Genomic DNA, 21,079 nt, shown 5'->3' with positions numbered 1-21,079 from the left:
TCTTCTAGCCATATATCCCAAGTTACCCCGGAGTCCTCCTTATGGGACCCGTTTCCCACTGGATGATTCATCGTTGGAGATGAACATTAGGAAAGAGGCTCCTGGAGGCCAACATAATAATGGCAACATTTTTTTTTTTTAATCGCGCCACTCGTGCGCTTTGCTCTGCTGTCGCTTCCCAAATGTTTGTTACTCCTTTCCGTTTTCTTGGGGGGAGGGCGCGCGCTTCCAGCTCTTTCCCTCTGAGGACACGGGTGGATCTGCCACACGATCTAGTTCCGCCCTAAACCGGGTGGTAACAAACTCACCACGTGCACCCCACCCTCCCGCGTCGCTTGTAAAGCTCCACACCATACAAACCAGGCGCCCGGAAAAACAACAACTAAGCGACGCTTTTCTACTTCTGCTGCCCGGGAGCTCGAGACTGCAGCCGCCGCCGCCGATCAATAAGTGGGTGGACTCGCGACTCCTTCGGTTGCCGTGACTTTGATTCTTGTTTATTCTTCGCCGCCTGCGAGCGCGGCGCCTCCCTCCCTCCGTCTTTCCAGCAGCCAGCCGCGCTTCTGGGTGCGGGGCGTTTGTGTGTGTGTGTGTGTGTATGCGCGCGCGTGTGTTTGTGTCGCGGGGAGGTTTCGGCTGCTTTGCGCGCACATGCACGCGCGCGTCTGGGGACAGAGCTGGAAAGCAACAGGGAGGCATACAGGCTGCTGTTGCTGTGATCCTGCTTCTCCAGGGCCACTTTGCAAAGGCTGCGCGAGGAGGAGGAGAAGGAGAAGGCAAGCTGCCACCGAGGCGGCTCGCTAGAGATGCGCGCGGCGTGATGCTTGGTGCTGCTGCGTGCCGCCTCCTCCTCGTCCGCCGCGCCTCTCTCCTTCTGTATCTTTCCTTCTGCTAACTGATTCCTTTCCCCACCCACCCCTTTCCCCCACCCTCTCTTCTCTTCTCTTGCTTGGCTGCTGCTGCTGCTGCTGCCTGCTGCCGGCAGGACCCATTTGCTCCTCTTCGGGCTACAAGAAGGCAGATGATGAGATGTCCGGGGCCACGTCCTCTGCGGACCAGGAGGAGGCAGCAGCCCGCACCATTTACTTGAACCAGCCCCAGCAGAGCAAGTTCCACGACAACCGGGTCAGGTAAGGGGAAGGCGCACCAGGGGGAGAGAGAGAGAAGCCGAAGCAGAGTGAACTGTGTGGGAAGTGACTGCTCTGGATTGATCCTCCAGATGGGCCAGGAAATAAGTTAGGCTTGCTGGGAGTGGCTCCCTGACTTTGACTCCATCCTACAGCTCTCAGGCACAATGGTCTGTTTTTTGCCAGATGTCCACTTTGATAAAAGTATTCATGTGGTGGTGAGGGAGACTGGCAAGGCTTCCACCCACAAATTCAGCGGACCAAAGTGCCCTTGCTGCCTCTGAAGTGGCAGAGTTTCCGAGTAAGAGGCAGCATTTGCCAGCCACGTTCTGATTCCTTAATCCAGAGGTGGTTTAACCTGAAAGGTTTCCAGCGGTTGCTGAACTACAACTCCCATTCTCTCCAAGCATTAGCAGTGCCGGTTGGGGCCAGCGGGAGTTGCAGTTCGGGATCTGGAGGTGCTCTGATTCACCGCTTGTCAGCTGGTGGGTCTGGACCTACTAGTGAGTCACAGCCTGGTCCAAAGTGGGTTGCAAGAGGAACGCTGCCACCATGCAACCATAGGGCAAAAGATTAAGAAATGGGTCCCCAAATGCACCTTTGGGTCAAAAGTTGGTCCTGAGTCCAGAATAGTTGACTTTTTAAAAATAATATTTTTATTAAAGTTTTCTTGGTTTACAAAGGTATGCACAATCTCTCTTTTTTCCAGTTACATTTTCCATAGGTCAGTTTCATTTGTTGAGATATTAGGGTTACATTAGGAAGAAAGGGGGGGGGGGAGAGGTGGAGGGGAGAAAGGCGAGTGGGAATAGTTGACTTTGGAAGCATTATGTGGTTGGTTGGGAGGAGTACATGCCTAACTGTAACACAGGAGCATATAATTGGGAAGATGTCGTGGTTTATGCTTGTACACGTCCACACCAGGCTGATTTCTGGTGTTGCTGCTACAGGGGAGGGTTGTTTGTCTGTTCCATCTTGGCTCTGGCCCATGCTGAAGCTGTGCCCTTTGAGCCACAACAATAGCTGTGTAAGTCGAGTGAGTAACAAGCAGTGGCAGGCAAGGACCCAGTGTGCTCCTCCTGGCCAGAGCAGTCAAGAAAGGAAGAGAAGGTCAGTGGCAGGTGATGGATAATAGGCTCTTATTTGCAGGAGAATAAGGCGAGAGGCAGTAACAGGTGGGGCACAATGGTGAGAGATCAGTTACCAGCCATCGTACAGCGGCTCTCTCAGCAAGACAATTACAAGACCTAATAATGGATGGCACTGTTGGCAGCTCCCGTACCAAGGAGAGAGATTACAGCTGTGCCGTGCTTGATTTTTGGTCTCTCAAAGGGTGCAGGAATATGCCATGCGCATGAACGTAATAAGCATAATGTATCAGCCTTGTTCTTGCACTTACACACTTCCATACAGTAGCAGGAGCAGAGTCATGCTTTAGACCTCATGTTGCATCCCAGTCCTACCCTTAGGCAGAGTCAAGCAATCCCATCAGGTGGCAGATACTGAGGGGCAGAAGGGAGAGGAATGGTAGACCCTCTGGCCATTCCTCACAAGCCCTCTGGTCATTCCCCTCTGTTAAGAGATTAGAGCAGTGTGTGTGCCACAAAGCCTGTCATGCCCCTTGCCAAAAACTAGTGGGATCCCCTAAGCCCCACAGTGGAGGATGCTGTTGGGAGCCACCCAGAGTGGCTGGGGAAACCCAGCCAGATGGGTGGAGTATAAATAATAAATTATTATTATTATGCTGTTGCATCACCAGCAGTCCGACAGATATTGATTCTTCCAGCTGTCAGGCAGGGGTCTTTTTCATCACCTAAGCCTCATTTTCCCTAAATAATTGTATGTTGAGTAAAGTAATGGAGAGAGTCATCACATAGAGCAGTAGACGCAGTTGGGTCTGTGGTTAAAGAAACCATAGATCAAACTTGTTCCCAACCCATAACTTTCCATCATATTGGGACAACATGCTGGGTTAGTTGTAGATAAAAGCTTTATGACATGCCTGCAATGTAGAAAGGGGCCCTTACAATGTTGTAAATCAAAGTCTGTTCCAGTGAACTCAGTGTGAAATTAGTTTTCAGAACACCGCCAGCAAAAATAAAATACCTGTCTATGTGACGCTGACACATAAGCTTATGCTCATATACTGTGCTAAAGAATGAAATGTTACCATCTCCCCCTTTCCACCCCTCTCTCTTCTCCCACAACCCTCCCACACAGCCAGTGTGGTGTAGTGGTTAAGAGCGGTGGACTCGTAATCTGGGGAACCGGGTTCGCGTCTCCGCTCCTCCACATGCAGCTGCTGGGTGACCTTGGGCCAGTCTCACTTCCTTGAAGTCTCACAGCCCCACTCACCTCACAGAGTGTTTGTTGTGGGGGAGGAAGGGAAAGGAGAATGTTAGCCGCTTTGAGACTCCTAAAAAGGGAGTGAAAGGCGGGATATCAAATCCAAACTCTTCTTCTTCTTCTATATTACCTATACAGCTATGCCTCTGAATATGACTGACTTCTTTGAATGATAATATGACTTGAAAACAGAGTCTCAGTATATTCTATTGCTACCCAAGAAAAGCTCAATAAAGACATAAAATAAAAAAAGGCTGCTAGAATTGGAGCCAACGTCCCATTTTTCCCCCACCTTGGTGGTGCTTTCAGTGATAAATACAGTAATTTGTAATTTGGGCAGAGAAAGGGAGGGGACACCCCATCATCATAAAGCTTTGCTTTGGACAGCGAGTTTTAAAAATCCAATCAAGGCAAAGTAAGCAGTGTGTTGGTTGAAGACTTTTAACAGCCCTAATAAAGAGCAAGGCTTTGATCAGCAGGCTCCTCGTTGTGTTTCGAAGTGGTTATAGCTTCAATTTAAGGAGATCAGCAACAATTTGACAAAGTGCCTCAAAATAATTTATGCAACCGAATTATGCAAGAAAGATTTAGGGTGATGGCTCTTTGGCACACCCTGAGAGCCTGACAAAACACAATGTCGTTCATGGAATTAAAGATGGTGTGGATGGATTTTCAAAACGTAAGTGGAAAGCGGGAGGAGGTTGTCCAGGTTTGTTTCCCAACCTTGGGCCGTGTACTTGTGTGTTAGGGGGCTTTAACCCTTTGCTCCCTGCTGTTATCCTGATCTGGATCAGGCCCATCTGCACTAGAAAAAGTGAATGGCTCCCCCCATATGTGTAGCAGCTCCATTTGATCAACTCTGTCTAATATTCAAGGGTAGGGCATTCCATTGGGGAGATGCCACAACAATAAAAGCCTGATTTCTACATTGTGTGGAGCAGACCTCCTGTTAAAATGGTATGGATGGGAGGCCCTCATCTGCAGTGATTGACTGAGACTTTTAGGCATCAAGAGAATTACCTTTATGAATTTTCTCCCAACACTTAGCTAAAACCTGATCCCCTCCAACTTTCACCAGTTAGTTCTAATTCTGTCTTCTGAAATGACAGAGAACAAATAATGCCCCCCCCCTTATTTGAGATGTCTTTTGTCTAGGAAAGGGACATGGGTGGCGCTGTGGGTAAAACCTCAGCGCCTAGGACTTGCCGATCGTCAGGTCGGCGGTTCGAATCCCCGCGGCGGGGTGCGCTCCCGTCGTTCGGTCCCAGCGCCTGCCGACCTAGCAGTTCGAAAGCACCCCCGGGTGCAAGTAGATAAATAGGGACCGCTTACTAGCGGGAAGGTAAACTGTGTTTCCGTGTGCTGCGCTGGCTCGCCAGATGCAGCTTGTCACGCTGGCCACGTGACCTGGAAGTGTCTTCGGACAGCGCTGGCCCCCGGCCTCTTAAGCGAGATGGGCGGCACAACCCCAGAGTCGGACACGACTGGCCCGTACGGGCAGGGGTACCTTTACCTTTACCTTTTTGTCTAGGAAGCTTTTCATGACTTGGTTCCTGGGGTTTGCCCCATTGTAGTTAAGAACTAGTTTATTGACTCACTTTTACAGCTTTGTCTTACTGTGATTACACTCGCATATAAACATTACATTTTAAACAACAGGATTACCATTTTCCAACTTGGGTTATTACTAATCTGTCAGAAACTCTCTTGAAAATAATGTCAATCCTCTCTACTCCCTGAAACAAAGCAGTATGCTTAAGGCCGCAATGTTATGCATACTTACCTAAGAGTAAGGACCCGTCTGTACCGTACGTTTAAAGCATCACCATACCACTTTCAGCAGACATGGCTTCCCCAAAGAACCCTGGGAACTGCAGTTTGTTAAGAGTGATGAGCATTGTTAGGAGACTCCTATTCCCCTCATAGAGCTACAATTCTCAGAGTGGTTTGACAATCGCCCTTCCTAGGGAACTCTGGAAATTATAGCTCTGTGAAGGGAATGGTCTCCTAATAAATCTCAGCTTCTCTTAACAAGTAAGTCAGTAAGTCCCACTGGATTTAGTGAGGCTTTCTTCCTGATGTGTAGGTATAGGGTGGTATTCAACCAAGTTTTACTCAAGAGTAGTTCCATTGACGCCATTAATTTCTCTGGGTCTGCTCTGAGTAAACTCTGGTTGAATTCCACCCATAGGAGTGCAGCTTTAAGGAGGAACTTAATTTTCTCCTGCTGAAATCAATGGAACTTTGAATTGTTTCACTTTGACCAGATCATGCCTTATATAAATAACACTCACAATTTTCCGATCTACTGATTATCTGAACATTTTGGATAAATGATCCTCTTAGGCTTTTAAGGGCTGTGCATTTGCTCATACAGCAAAATATTTCTGTACTGCTTGACAAGTGGGAGATGGCAGATGCCCATTTAAAATTATGCCTACAGAATGTTATTTTTTATTCTGACTTACCGTGATCTTGTAGTATGTTTGAACAGCTTTAGTTGTTTTTATGTTTCCTTCCTTCCTGCCTATTGCATCTTGGTTTAGATTAGCCTTCACCGGACTTCCGGAGGCGGCGCGACCGGTAATGGCTGCCTTCTCCGAGTAAGGAGAAGGGAGCTCCGCTGTAAACGGGTCGTCCGCTACGGCGAAGCGGAGACCCATTCAGGAAAACCACAGGTGGCAGAAGCCTGTGGTCTCGGGACCCGGCGGGCGCCAGAAGCAGCCCCCAAAACGCTGAAGGGACCCCGTAAGGGGCTCCGGATCGCGGAGGGGGTAGCGGCGCTGTGGGTCGTTGCGCAAACAGCGAAGTGAAGCCGCGTTGCTGTGGCCGGTCAGCGCTGTCCTTTCTTCCTGCAACTTTTCTGAACTTTGGAAACTACAACCCGTGAGTAAATTTGGACATTGAAAACTTTCTGAAACTTTTGTCAACTTTCTGAAACTTTTTGAGAACTTTCTGAAACTTTTAAAACTTTTTTAAAAAAAAAGTTGAAATCTGGCTGAAAACGGAGTGAGGATAAGCAGGAAGCCCATCTCCCGCTATACTGAACTTTAAGCAAAGAGCAGGAGGAGTGGAGACAAAAAGTTATGCGTTAACTAAATGCTGGCACCCTGTTAAAGCAGTTTTCTGAGTGAAAGACTTTGAGCTATTGACTTTTGCTGGTCATATTGGGGGTGCATTGATATCCTTCTTCTGTGGCACCAGTGGATTACAAAATAAATAAGAATCTCTGGTGCTGGAGCTGCCTGGATGAACACCAGTTTGCAACTTTGGATACATTGAATTCAGGTTTTGAAACATTCTGAGTTGGAACTGGATACTTTGAAACTGTTGCAGTCAAGGCACTGTAAGAAACACTGTTTTGCTTTAAGTTTTACTCTGCTAAAAATAATACATTGTGGAGGCGATGGACATGGATTTAAATTTATAAGTTTAACTTGGATTTGATCTTTTCCCTGAAGACGTATTGGATTTGATCTTTTCCCTGAAGACGTATTAAGCTCCCTCTAGAGGATTTTGGATTTACAGCAGTGACTTTGTTTTACTTTCCCTTTCCCGGCCTCTGTTTGACTATTGTATCTGGGACTCTGCTTTCTCATGGGAACAACTTGGATTGACCTTGGATTACAGATAACTTTGGAATGAGTGGCGCAAGGAGAAGAGGAAGGACCAAACAAACAACTCTAACTTTATCTGCAGCCTCACAGCGTAGATCTTCTGTGCCGGCCTTGCCTTCCACTTTGCCTCCAGACATAGAGGCGGCCTCCCTAATACAGGCAGGGGAGGGTGAGACAGAGGAGCTGCACCTGGGAGATATGGCTTCAGGGACAAGTAGCTCTGTCTTGGAGAAAATTTTGGAGAAACTGGAGGCTCTGGACAAGAAGGCTGATTTGCATACAGCTAAAATTGAACAGAACACAGAAAGCTTGAATAAGCTGACTGGACAAGTTGCACAGAATGCCTAGTCTATTGGAGAATTAAAGGAGGCTGTAGGTGAAAATCGTAAACTGGCTGAAGATACTAGTCAAAGACTGGAAGAACTTGAGAAAGAAGTAAGACCACTCAGCAAACAAGTTGGAGAACATCAGACTTACTTTTTGATGACAGAACTGCGAAACAGGGAGACCAACTTGAGGATACGGTCAATACCAGAGGTGGAAGAAGATAATTTTATTGAATTTCTAACTAAGGAATTTGCCAAGTTTTGGAAGTTAGAGGAAAAAGACTTTAAAATCGTATCTGCTTTCAGGCTTGGCAGAGTCAGAAGGACAGAGAAGCCCAGAGATTGTTTGATAACACTGAGATCAAAGGAGGAAAGGGACAAGATTTTGGGCCTGCACTACGAAAAGTCACTAGGCATTTTGGGCAAGAAAATTGAAATCTACAAGGACATTCCTAAGCAGTTGCTGGACCTTAGATCTAACTACACGGAATTGGCAAGACTGTTGAGAAGCAACGCAATTATCTTCAGGTGGGAGTTTCCACAAGGATTATCCTTTACCTACAGAGGGAGAAAGATCAAAATCAAAACAGTGGAAGATAGAGACAAGTTTTTGGGAGCACACGGAGAAGACCTCCACAAAGGACTTGGATTGCCAGCGCCAGAACTTCCAGGGGAGCCCGCCCCCTCGGATCCTCAAGGACCGGAGAACAAGGTACCACCCCAGAAAGAATAACCAGACCTATCCAGGATGTCTCTGCAGCTTTTGAGCTGGAACATAAATGGCTGTAACAGTCCTGAAAAAAGGTCTAAAATTTTTCATATTTTAAAAAAGGAACAATTGGACATTATATGCTTACAAGAAACACATGTGATTAGGCTCCATAGAAAGGTGTTAATAAATAAAAGGCTTGGTCAAGAATTTATATCATCGGATACAGTTAAAAAGAGAGGTGTAGTGATCTATGCAAAAGAGAGCCTTTCACCAAAATTTCTTTTTAAAGATGAAAGTGGAAGAATCCTCGCAATAGAAGTACAGTATCAAGGAGAAAAAATTTTGATATTAGGAATTTATGCTCCAAATGAAGGTAAATCGGATTTTTATAAGAAGTTGCACGAGACCATGCTGGATTATCTGGATTACAACAACGTCATCATGATGGGGGACATGAACGGGGTCGCATCAACAAATATGGATAAGTCACAGAACCAGAACATTACTAAAGAGGGAAGACTACCTAAGACCTTTTTTGAAATGACTGACAATATGGACTGGGTTGACATCTGGAGAGTTAGAAACCCCTTGGGAAGAGAAGGAACATTCTTTTCTGAAGCTCAACTGACTTGGACACGAATCGACCAAATATGGATAACTAGAAGTCTGGCACCTAAGGTGAGGAAGGTGAAAATCTGCCCTAAAACATGCTCCGACCATAACGCCTTGAGAATGGATATGACATTGATCCCAACCGGCTCCTTTAGATGGAAGATGAATGATGGCCTGTTTAGAGACCAAAGAATTGTAAAGAAGGCCCAAAAAACTTTAAAGGACTATTTTGAGATTAATTTGAACACTACGGTGGAAAAAAGAACTATCTGGGATGCAAGTAAAGCTGTGATGAGAGGGTTCTTGATTCAACAGAATTCTTTAAAGAAAAGACTGCAAAATGAAAAGAAAGATAAAATTCTGGAAAGTATCAAAGAGTTGGAGAAGAAGTTAAGATCTAACCCGAAGTCCCAACCGATTCTGAGAGAAATTAAACTTTATCAGGCACAATATTCCAAACTGATAAATCAGGAAATAGAATGGAAGATTAAAATAATGAAACAAAAAACTTTTGAATCGGCAAATAAATGTGGGAAACTGCTAGCCTGGCAGTTGAAAAGGAGACAAAGATTAAATACAGTAACAAACTTAGAGGTTGAAGGAAGGAACATTCAGAACCCGGGAGAGATTAGAAAGTGCTTCCAGAGGTATTTTAAAAAGTTATACACTCAAGGGCCACAAGATGAAATAGAGATTACACAATTTTTGGAGAGAAATGGATTAGCAAAGCTGTCAGAAGAAAATAGAATAATTTTGAATGGCAAAATAACACGACAAGAGATTGAACAGGCCATCCAGAGTCTGAAACAGGGCAAATCACCAGGGCCAGATGGACTGACCTCTAACTACTATAAGACATTGAAGGATTATTTGATACAACCTTTGTTGGAGGTCAGTAATGAAATAATGGAGGGGAAGAAGGCGCCTGAATCGTGGAAAGAAGCATTTATCACATTGATTCCAAAGTCAGAAACTGAAAAGACACAACTCAAGAACTACCGTCCCATCTCCCTTTTAAATGTGGATTACAAAATATTTGCAGATGTTTTGGCACGAAGATTTAAGAAAGTTTTAAGTGAGATAATCCATAAAGACCAGGCAGGCTTTCTCCCGGGCAGACATATGTTTACTAACACGAGGAACATTATAGACATATTGGAACTTTTACAAACAAACATAAACACTAAAGCAGTTTTAATTTTTATAGACGCGGAGAAAGCCTTCGACAACATATCTTGGAAATTTATGAAGGGGAATTTAAAAGAAATGGGAGTGGGACGGGGGTTTGAGAACGGGATTGAGGCAATATATTCAGAACAAAAGGCTAAACTGATAGTTAACAATGTGGTAACAGAAGAGTTTAAAATTGAAAAAGGTACACGACAAGGCTGCCCGATTTCCCCATTACTGTTTATTTCGGTTCTGGAAGTGCTCCTGAATATGATTAGGGGGGACCGGTTGGTGGAAGGGATTCAGGTCGGAGCGAAACAATATAAACTTAAAGCTTTTGCAGATGACCTAGTTCTGACATTACAGGAGCCGGAGTCTAGTTTGAAAAGAGTACTACAACTGATTCAAAACTTTGGTCGAGTGGCAGGATTTAAGTTAAACAAGCAAAAAACTAAAGTTTTGGGGAAAAACTTGACAGATACTGAGTTGGAACAGCTTCAGAAAGAGACAGAACTAAATGTGGTTAAAAAAGTTAAATACCTAGGGGTAAACATAACAGCAAAAAACCTGAGTTTATTTAAAGATAATTATGAAAAATGCTGGTCAGAGATTAAGAGAGACTTGGATAGTTGGTCAAGACTAAATCTTTCTTTGTTAGGCCGAATAGCTGCCATCAAGATGAATGTATTGCCAAAAATGTTATTTTTGTTTCAGACACTGCAGATTGTAGACAAGACAGAGTGCTTTCGGAAGTGGCAGAAAGATATTTCTAAATTTGTCTGGCAGGGCAAAAAGCCCAGAATCAAATTTAAAATATTAACAGATGCGAAAGAAAGAGGGGGCTTTGCCCTGCCAGATTTAAGGTTGTATTATGAAGCTGCAGCTTTCTGCTGGTTAAAAGATTGGTTACTTCTTGAAGATACGGATGTCTTGGATTTGGAAGGTTTTAATAATGCGTTTGGATGGCATGCATATCTATGGTATGATAAAGCTAAGATAAATAAGGCCTTCAAGAACCATATTGTCAGAAAATCAGTTTTTAATGTCTGGACAAAATATAAAGACTTACTGGAGAATAAAACTCCGAGGTGGCTGTCACCCCTGGAGGCTAAGGCTTGGAAAAGAACCAATATGGAGGCCAACTGGCCAAAATATTGGGAGATAATAGAAAAGGATGGTGACAACTGGAAATTGCAGAGTTTAGAAAAGATGAGAGACAAAGTGCGAGACTGGTTACAATATGCTCAGATTAAAGAAGTGTTTAAAAATGACAAAAAGCTAGGATTCCAAGTGGAAAAGTCAAAGTTAGAAACTGAACTGTTAGAACCTAAGACTAAGGTACTTTCAAGAATGTATAACTTGCTGCTGAAATGGAACACACATGACGAAATGGTAAAATCAACAATGATAAAATGGGCGCAGGATATTGGGTATAATATTATGTTTGAAGATTGGGAAAGGTTGTGGACCTCTGGGCTGAACTTCACTGCATGTAATGCGTTGAAGGAAAATGTGATGAAAATGATGTATAGATGGTACATGACCCCTGTTAAACTGGCTAAAATATACCATTCGTCTGATAGCAAATGTTGGAAATGTAAGGAAAATGAAGGAACATTTTTTCACCTCTGGTGGACCTGCCCTAGAGTGAAGGCCTTTTGGGAGAAGATATATAATGAATTAAAAAAGGTGTTTAAATACACCTTTACTAAGAAACCAGAGGCCTTTCTCCTGGGTATTGTCGGCCAGAGTGTGTTAAAAAAGGACAGAACATTCTTTATGTACGCAACAACAGCAGCAAGAATATTAATTGCCAAGAATTGGAAAACTCAGGAGCTACCCACTGTGGAAGAATGGCAGATGCAACTGATGGACTATATGCAATTAGCCGAGATGACCGGCAGAATTCGAGACCAGGGAGAAGAAAGGATGGAAGAAGATTGGAGGGAATTTAAGATTTATTTACAAAAATATTGTAATTTGGCTGAGTGTTGAATTGGATGCCAGTGCAGATAATTGTCTACCATTAAATTAGATTTAAGGTTGAATTATATGTCAAACCAAATTAAGATTATTAATTAAGATGAGTTAAATGATAATTTGTTTGAAATTAATTTAATAATGATGTAAGTGTATGCGGGAGGTGTGGGGGAGTCCCATGTAACAATTGAGAGATGTTAAATGGACAATGACAAGTTGTGCTTATCTAATATATGCTTTATTTGAAAACTTCAATAAATATATTATAAAAAAAAAAAATAGATTAGCCTTCACCAACTTGGTGTCTTCCCCACATTTTTGACTACAACTCCCACCAGCCTCATTTGACATGACCGCAGTTGTCACCTGAAAACATCAGAAAGGCGGCTGGTTTGGGAAGGCTGGCTTTAGGTATTAGCTACCTTACCTTATTGTTAGTAATGCTTTTTATAGGAGTGTTCTTCAGTCTTGGATACCTTGGTGCTTCAGGACTACAACTCCCATCATCCCCAGCCAACTTAGCCAATACCCAAGGATGATGGGAACTGTAGTCCAACAACACCAGGGAATCCAAGAGTGTTGAAGATCACTCTTCTAGAGATCCTTTTGGTGTACAAACTGCTTTGTAAATATTATCTAATAGATCCTCCTGTACACTTTGTGAGGCATGATGGGAGATTTACTTATCCTAAGTTACCCACAGAGGTTCACGGCTTACCAGGGATTTGAACTTGGTTTCCTTGCTGCCAAGCATAAAATGCTAAATTTCCCATAGAAAGTTAGAGATGGTGTTCAAGTCAGGGTAATAGATTGTGTGTGTGCATTTTTGAAGTGGGTGTCCCAGAAGGCTTAAACTGGACACCAGAGGAGGTCGTGGAGATGTAGTAAACTTTTAGTAGCATGGTTACGGCTGGAAAGGCTTTGAAGGTCAGCCAGTGCAGTCTTGGCACAGACTTTGCACAGAGACAGGCTCCTTCTCTTTTGTACCCTTCTTAAAGAAAAGAAGAGCAGCTAGCAAGATGTGTAGAGACCTCAAGAAGACATGGGGAAGATAGATGCCCAGGGCCCATCTCTCCAGGGCAGACTAAAGGTAAAGTTAAAGGTACCCCTGCCCGTACGGGCCAGTCTTGACAGACTCTAGGGTTGTGCGCCCATCTCACTTAAGAGGCCGGGGGCCAGCGCTGTCCGGAGACACTTCCGGGTCATGTGGCCAGCGTGACATCGCTGCTCTGGCGAGCCAGAGCGGCACACGGAAACGCCGTTTACCTTCCCGCAAGTAAGCGGTCCCTATTTTTCTACTTGCACCCGGGAGTGCTTTCGAACTGCTAGGTTGGCAGGCGCTGGGACCGAACAACGGGAGCGCACCCCGCCGCGGGAATTAGAACCGCTGACCTTTCGATCGGCAAGCCCTAGGCACTGAGGCATTTACCCACAGCGTCACCCGCGTCCCAGGGCATACTGCATAGGGTTAAATCATGGGAATAGCTAAGCTGGCTTGAACTTGGTTTGTGGACCTTGTGTCGTCTTCCCCCCTGTTCTATGCATTGTGGGGTGCTCCCAGGCTGTTGATATTTTGGAGTGGCATTTAGCCACATAATCAAGTATTTCAGATTGTGCAATTAAAGTTGATTTGGAGCTCCTGCACAACCTCTCCCCCACCCTTAACCCCCCCCCCCAGACTTTTGCAATATAGAAAGTGATGAGAAGATGCACTGGAAAGTGGGGGATAACATTTTCTTGATGCAACATCGTCTAGCCTCCCTGCAAACAAATTAGGGTGTATGCTGAATAAACAGGTTGTCTGGAAGTGACTGCATGGTGCAAGCCTATGCATGTCTGCTCAGAAGTAAGCCCAATTAATTTGAATGGGACTTGCTCCCAAGTAAGTGGGTATAGGATTGCAACACTAGCTGCAGTCTCCCTCTCTTTTGCGATTCATCATTAGGGAAGGGTGGGACCACACAGAGAGCATGTTGCGCATGCTGTAAGAGCGCATTGCAGTGAAGGGAATGGGAGGCAGAAAGGGCAGGAGACCTTTCTTGCAGCCTCAAAAGAGGTTGGCAGTGATGATCTTTTTAATCTGCTTGTTTGGAAGTTCTTTGCAAAGTGCATCATTATGTGTTGAGCACAGCAGGAGCCTTGCTCTGATAAACAAAGAAACACACAAGCAGGAGCTTCTAACAGTTTTTAATCCGAGAAAATATGCATTCCTGATGCTTGAGTTCTGAAAAACGTATTCTTTCTATTTTTACCAAGGAAAAACAGAAGCCACCTCAGTTATTCTTTTATTACAGATTTAAGTGGTTTACTGGCTGCAGAGGCACTGAGATGAAAACACACACCTCAAATTCAGATGTGCCCTGGGAACAATGAAATGGATAAAGCAGTGCTACATAAGCCATGCTATATTTGAAAGACAAGTGATGTGTTTGAGAGAAAGAGACAGAGAGAAACAGACGAATACTGCAAGCAAAACTATGCCATTTTTGACTGTAATGCAATTTTAATAGTTAATTGGACTCTTTGCAAAGAGTAGCCATAAGTGACAAATATTGGAAGCTATAATTACGGGTGTTACGGTTTTCGCTTCAAGAACTTTAGCTTCTGCTTGTTAGTTTTAGCAGTAAGACACTGAAACTTGGTGAGTGACCCTGAGGGCCAGTCTTTAAGGGTAACCAACGCCACAATGCTGTTGTTGTCGTCAGAATTAAATGGGAGATCTTGTGAGTGCCACCGTGAGTTAGAAGATGGTACAATCATACAAGGGATGCTGGTGGCGTTGTGGTCTAAACCACTGAGCCTTGGGCTTGCCGATCAAAAGGTCAGCAGTTTGAATCCCTGCGACGGGGTGAGCTCCCATTGCTAGGTCCCAGCTTCTGCCAACCTAGCAGTTCGAAAGTACGCCAAAAAGTGCAAGTAGATTAATAGGTACCACTCTGACTGGAAGGTAAACGGTATTTCTGTGTGCTGCTCGGGTGTTGGTGTTCCGTTGCACCAGAAGTGGCTTAGTCATGCTGGCCCCATGACCCAGAAAAACTGTCTGTGGAGTGGACAAACGCCGGCTCCCTTGGCCTGTAAAGAGAGATGAGTGCCGCAACCCCAGAGTCATTCGCGACTGGACTTAACAATCAAGGGTCCCTTTACCTTACAATCAAACAAATAAATATGACCATTCCATCAGTAGCATGGTTAGATGTCAGAGCCCAGCAAGCAAATAAACAATACAGAATTACACTATGGCATTCACCATAGCTCCAGTTTGGAAGGCTTTCAAAGGGGATTCAACAAATTGACGAAGAATAAGGAACTACCAAGAACTGCTGGTCAGGGCGGCTATGTATTGACTCCAGCCTCAGAGTTTGTGTGCCATTAAATTCCAGTTGCTAGAGAAAAGAAGCTGGAGAGAACTATGGCTCTCCTCTCCTGCTTGAGGGCTTCCCAGTGGCTGGCCAACGTGGAAACAGAATGCTGAACCAGATAGGCTTGATCCAGTAGGGCTCTTTGTTCCAGGGGTTTTTGTACAAGATTGCCGTTTCCCTGTGGCAAATAAGGCATGCGTGGGCTCAGAGCAGCGTGCACAGGGTTATTTCATTTTAGAACAGTCCTGTGAGGCGGGTTGTGCTGGGAGAACCTAGCTGAAGAATATTCCTTAATAGGAATGCTGAATGCAGTTTGTGGCCCTTTGGATTGCAGGGCAGAGGGCAGAGGAAGGGGGGGGGGGAGGCCACCCTGGGTGTCACCACTGAGAGGGGTGACAAAATACCAGGCGGCACTCACTGCAGGGCCTTCAGCACACCTGAGCCACGCGTCTCTCCTGGGTGTGATGCGGTGGCTTGGGCGCCTGCAGGCTCCGTGCTGCTCCAAACGGTCCACCCACCGCCTGCCCCTCAGATGTAGGGCGGCTGAGTGGGAGAAGGCAGGCAGACTTCTCAGAGGCACCGTGGAACGTCCTGCCCCAGCTTGCCGTGCCCCATGGGCTGATGGCCCCACCCCTGGGTGCAGGGCACGCGCGCTGCCCCAGGCGGCCTGATTGGCTTGCTCCACCGCCGGCAGTGGGCTATCATGCCATGGCTTCATGTCTGCTCCGGCGCATTCCCTTCGCTGTGGTGCAACTTGTGGTGTATCCCTAAGCTGCCCAGGTATTAAGAATTGCCCCTTAGCTTCAGCATCTAGCAGCAGCTCTGCACAGAATCCTGCCGTGAGAGATTTTGGGGAAAGATGACGTGTTGGATTTTGACACAGAAACATTATAAAAAGAAATGAGGATGAAGCGTAGTGCCAGAAACTGACAGCGCTAAAAAAAGATATTGAGGTATTTGTGTGCCTTCACAAATGGGGGAAAGTTGTGTAGATTTATGTTAAGGGATTAACAACGGAATTAGCATTTCTGCTAATGACCAATCCAGTCAGCGGCTTTGCTGCTTAGCCCAGTTTGTAGGCCTCAAATAAACAAATAAATAAATAAATAAATAAATACTTTTTCAAAGCAGGTGCTGGTATGCATTTACTCCCAAACACCTGCCAAATAAAATCCACATGCAAGGTGCAAACAGAACAGTTGTAAAATACTGTTCGGTTTAAAGAATTGTCATTGGAACGGGGGAAGCTGCCCTGTTCAGAGACACCACTGACCCATTTAGGTCAGTATTGTTGTGGGGTGTTGGTGTGGGCATTGAATTTGGGAGCTTTTGCACGCAGAGGAGATGGTCTAGCACTGAGCCAAGGCCCTTCCCCGATGCAGCCCATGATGATCAAGGATGTTATTTGAGAATGAAATTCACACAGAGGGCAAGCACCTCTGTGACAGATGAGGGGAAAAAGGAGTCGGGACCAATTTAAATGATCAAAACAAACATTCTAACATGTTTTTACCTGTGCGGATTCTAGGGATGATGGAGAGCCCTTTGTGTTACAGTTTTATAACGGAGTTGAGAAAATGAATATGTGGTTGAAAATGTAGAAGATGGGCAAATAAAATGAACAGGGGGCTGGAGCCACAAGTAGCCAGCAAGTACATCAGCATGAAGTGAGCATAGCTAGTGGGAGGCACAGCCTTTGAGAGGCACAATCCATCATTTGGTGTGTGAGTCACTGCAGTGGTGATCACCGTCACAGTGGCGCCATCAGCCATGCATTTGGTGTCACTGTGGATGCAGCCTGCGCACTTACAGATGTGCATGCTTTGGAAAAGATGTGTATGTGAGCAGGAGCATCACCAGTCAGGGGGCCTCTACACGTGGACAAGCGCCATATGTACCTAGATGGGCAGAACTCTATGCATGCTTTTTAAAAATAATGGTTTCATTTTGCAAATTGCAGCCCAGAAAGAACAACAACAAAAAAGGAATCTCATGTTTCATTGTTACAGTGCACGATTGGAAAGAAGTGATAAGCGTTTAAATCAGATAAACAATAGGCAAAACAGCTATCTGATAAAGCCCCTCCGAAACCCAGTGTGGGTCTCTGGAGGTCATGAACTCTCAAGAAGTTATGAAAGTTAGGAACGGAAACCAAACCATGTCAAACTGATTAGATGCAGTTTAGTCCCTTGCTTTCCACCCGTATCACCCGCTGGATCTTTCCATGAGAGCAAGAGTCAAACACGCTTATACCAACTAGCATTAAAATAAACTCAGAGGACGTTTCCGGCCTCTGGCTGTTGTTGATCCGGCTGCAACCAAGAGGAACAATTAATAAGATATTTATGGCTGAGTTTGGGGCCGGTGAAAATAGAGAGAAGAGCTAAAGGGGCTGCTTTTGGGATGATCTGGTTAGCTATTTTAGAAACATGACCAAAGATTGAATCCCAAAAGCTAGAGATGTTGGGCAAAACCACTACATCTGGGGGCAGGAGCCTCAGTCTGAGCATCCATCCCTTCCAAGCACTCAGGATACATATGCATGGTGTTCCCTTCCCACTGATGCCACTGCATGAGCCCGTAATTGTGGGAACATCTATATGCTCCTGTATCCTTTCTAGATTGTGTCCTGGGTTGTGGCATCCAAAGTCTTGACAGGCTGGGCTCTAGTAGGTGACCTGCTTTGGTGAGCAGATATTGGGACACCACTGGAAGTCTGCAACTAGTTGCTTAGTTTAGCATTGTATTTTCACCAGCACCATGGATTTGCTATTTGGATTTTTCTCTCCCAGGCACCAGCATATTCGGGTTGCCTTGGACCTGCACATGAACTTCCTCCACTGTGTACAGCCACACAGGTGGTTAGTGTGTTCATCTTTTTGACAGTGGATGGGAGGAACTAATCTCAGGCATTCTCTCCATCCCCACTCGTCTCCATCAGGGGATCAGCATTGCCAGAAGTGGTGGGGCTGGCCATTGGGACTGATCTGTACATATGCAGATCTTCCATAGAATAGAGGTTGTCGTGGTTGGTTTCTAAAAACAGAACATTAAACATACAACTCCAGAGGGGTCTCCTGAACTGAATGGAAATGTAGTACTTTCAAGTTAAGCTTAGCTCTTACGGACAAGCAGTTGCAAACTCAGTAACACCAGACAATTCTCATAAGTACACAGTATTTAATTGGAATGCAAGGCAACCTAGCACCATGAAATGCTGCAAGACCGGTATTCTTATAGGAGCATGTGATATAGGGATTAGGGCAGTTGGTAGGGGGGGACGCGACTAATCTTAGTCCAAAATAGAAAAGAAAAAAGCTGATATGTGTGAGATGGCTGTTTTTGCTCTCTCTTTTTGTGTTAGGTCTAGGTAACTCACGTTTTTCACCTTTGGCTATAACTTCATGAATTTAATACTTTCCATTTTCTGTGAAATGCTTGTATCAGGAGGTAGAACACAGGTGTGTCTCACAGTAAGTTGATCCCATCGTTTTAAAAAGAAGAGCAGTTCCACACCTGAGCTACACACGGAGTTCTGGGATGTTGAGGTAGAATCACAACAGGCATCGCCATCAAGGCAAAACCCTTATCAAGGCCTAACAAACTTATGCTGGCTCCTGCTCTGTAGCTTTTTCAGTGCCAACCGAATGCTTTTTCTCTTTTGGCTGGCGTTAATGTAATAGGATGTCCAGATTGAAGGATTGTAATATATATATTTAAAGGATTTTAGTATTAAATTGTATTTGTTTTATCTGTCTGTATTATTTGTCATGGCCAGCCCTGAGATCCTACCAGTTGCAGGGTAGATTATAACCCTTTTAAATAAATTAATTGAATAAAAACATTTCTTTTTAAAAAATCCTTCTACTGGCAGCAGAAACACCTACTTGACTAGGCAAAAGACTCTGAAAAACATCCCCCATCCTCAGTCAGTTTTTATCCTTTTGCTGAAACTGTTAGACGTCACATGGTGCTATTGTTTTTATACCATCAACAGCACCTGGCTTTTCAAATCCATCATTATGAGACTAGTATCCTGCTGCTTATACACCTGCCTTTTTTAAAAAAAAAAAAGTGACCTGCTTTAAGAACAATTATGGCTTGAAATATTGGATGAATACTTAGACATCTTTATCAAACAGCTTAAAAAGCAGCATCTGTTCTTTGCTTACTTTTTCCACATCTGTTGAAAGGTGGTGCGACTTTAGAGTGATATATTGAAACTGTTGCTTCCAGACCATTTACAGGAAGGCCTCTGGCAAACAGGAATGTCATAACAATGATATTGCGCCGTGGGTTCACCTTGACAACATACAATGGGCCTGAGGCAGACAATAGCATGTTCTTTGTGAAGTTTGCACAGCTTCCCACGAAGGTTCCACTTGGTCAGGCTTCGTAGCTGGTGATAAATTAATAACTGAAAATTTTACTCAACAGCCTATTATTCTTCCTACTAGATGCCTCTCATTTAAAAGTAAAGACGACCTACCAAGTGCTTCCTTTTTGTTTGGTTTAAAGGATGTGTCATTATATATATAATTTGCAAACACATGGTAAGACAGGTGACTAGTTGAAAGTAAACCTTGCCTGTATCATGAAAAATCCACCAGAAATAGTTTCATGCACTCGTCAAAGTCCTCCTTCCTCCTTATTTTCAGACATCGTGATATATCACTATATCGTGATGTTTAGCTGGTGATACATCACAATGTTGAAAACCAGATATCGCCCAGCCCTACATAGTAGTCACCACTGCAGACACACACACACACACACACACACGTGCTTAATTTGGATGAGAAAGTGGATTTCTGGCCAAGATGGTGCCTGAAAAGAGGCTGTTATTGGATGAGAAAATCCATCCTTTTCTTGGTACACCATTTGGATTATCCAGACACAAGATGCTAATGATTATAGTGAGGAGAACACACTGCCCTTCTTGAAGGAAGGGAATTTCAGGTTGCTGTGTTTGTAATTTGTTGTTAAATGTCAGTTGAGAAATGTGTGATTATAGTACTGCTGTGCTTTCTGAAATACCATCCTTTGGGGACTCTAGACTTCTCCCCCCTTCGTCTTGTTGTTTGGTAAGAAGAGTATATTATTCTGTTCAACTATTCACATGTCTAGCATTTTTCTACATTAAGGAAAAACGAGGCTGTCCTCATGTAGCTTTTCTGAATTATCCCTTTTAACAAATCACACTTTGTCAACAGGTTTAGCTTTTCATAGGAATGCCTTCTAACCAAAGAAAGGTTCTCTGGATTTTAGAAGGAGATTTTCTTTGTGAAAACTAAGAGGATTGTAAAACTCCCAAGGTTTGGCTAGGGACCAAATCAATTGACTCAACAAGACTCAACATGTTTTCTTCTTCCAAGTGTCTTCCTAAGTGCATTTATTTGACAATGGGCTTGTTTATATCGCCAGTGGTAACAGAACAAATGGACTACAATGGATGGGGCTGCATAGATCTATGCGGGAAGCTAACAATCATAGCATCAGAGGGGTTCTTTGGATTGACCCTCACAGGTCGAGAGCTACTATTTGCTACGAATGCCAGAGAAACTAGCTTTTTGTCTTGCTGTGGCAAATACACCAGTTATTGCCACATGAGGCTGCATTAGGCCATACATTTGAAGAACTATAATGCCACTTTAAACTGTCACAGTTTCCCCAAAGAATTTTGGGAGATGCAGTTCTTTTTAAGGATGCAAGAATCTCTTAGGAGACCCCTTGTCCCCTCAAAGAGGTACAATATCCAGAGTGGTTTAGAGCCAGTTAATCTCTCTTCACAGGGAACTATAGTTTTGTGAAGGAGTCTCCCAACAACTCT

At 44.4% G+C, this 21,079-nt stretch overlaps 1 protein-coding gene across 9 annotated transcripts in view; it reads left to right on the top strand.

The window, feature by feature from the left end:
• ATP8A2 (ATPase phospholipid transporting 8A2) overlaps positions 1-21,079 on the top strand; it is a 327,202-nt gene that overhangs the window by 34,824 nt on the left and 271,299 nt on the right. For 5 of the 9 annotated variants that reach the window (XR_014510327.1, XM_083437037.1, XM_083437042.1 and 2 more), the window contains exon 2: positions 986-1,130. Coding sequence is in view for 8 of the 9 variants with exons in the window: in XM_083437037.1 (XP_083293163.1) it covers positions 986-1,130 (145 nt within the window). In the remaining variant the exon portion in view is untranslated. Of the gene's footprint in view, positions 1-367; positions 451-985; positions 1,131-21,079 lie in introns of those variants that run through there. The other 4 variants (XM_083437043.1, XM_083437041.1, XM_083437039.1 and 1 more) reach the window with 3 other exon arrangements.

This window comes from Podarcis tiliguerta, assembly GCF_965153285.1.
Source record: "Podarcis tiliguerta genome assembly, chromosome: 4".
Taxonomy (NCBI): domain Eukaryota; kingdom Metazoa; phylum Chordata; class Lepidosauria; order Squamata; family Lacertidae; genus Podarcis; species Podarcis tiliguerta.
This window is presented reverse-complemented; position numbering and strand designations above follow the sequence as displayed.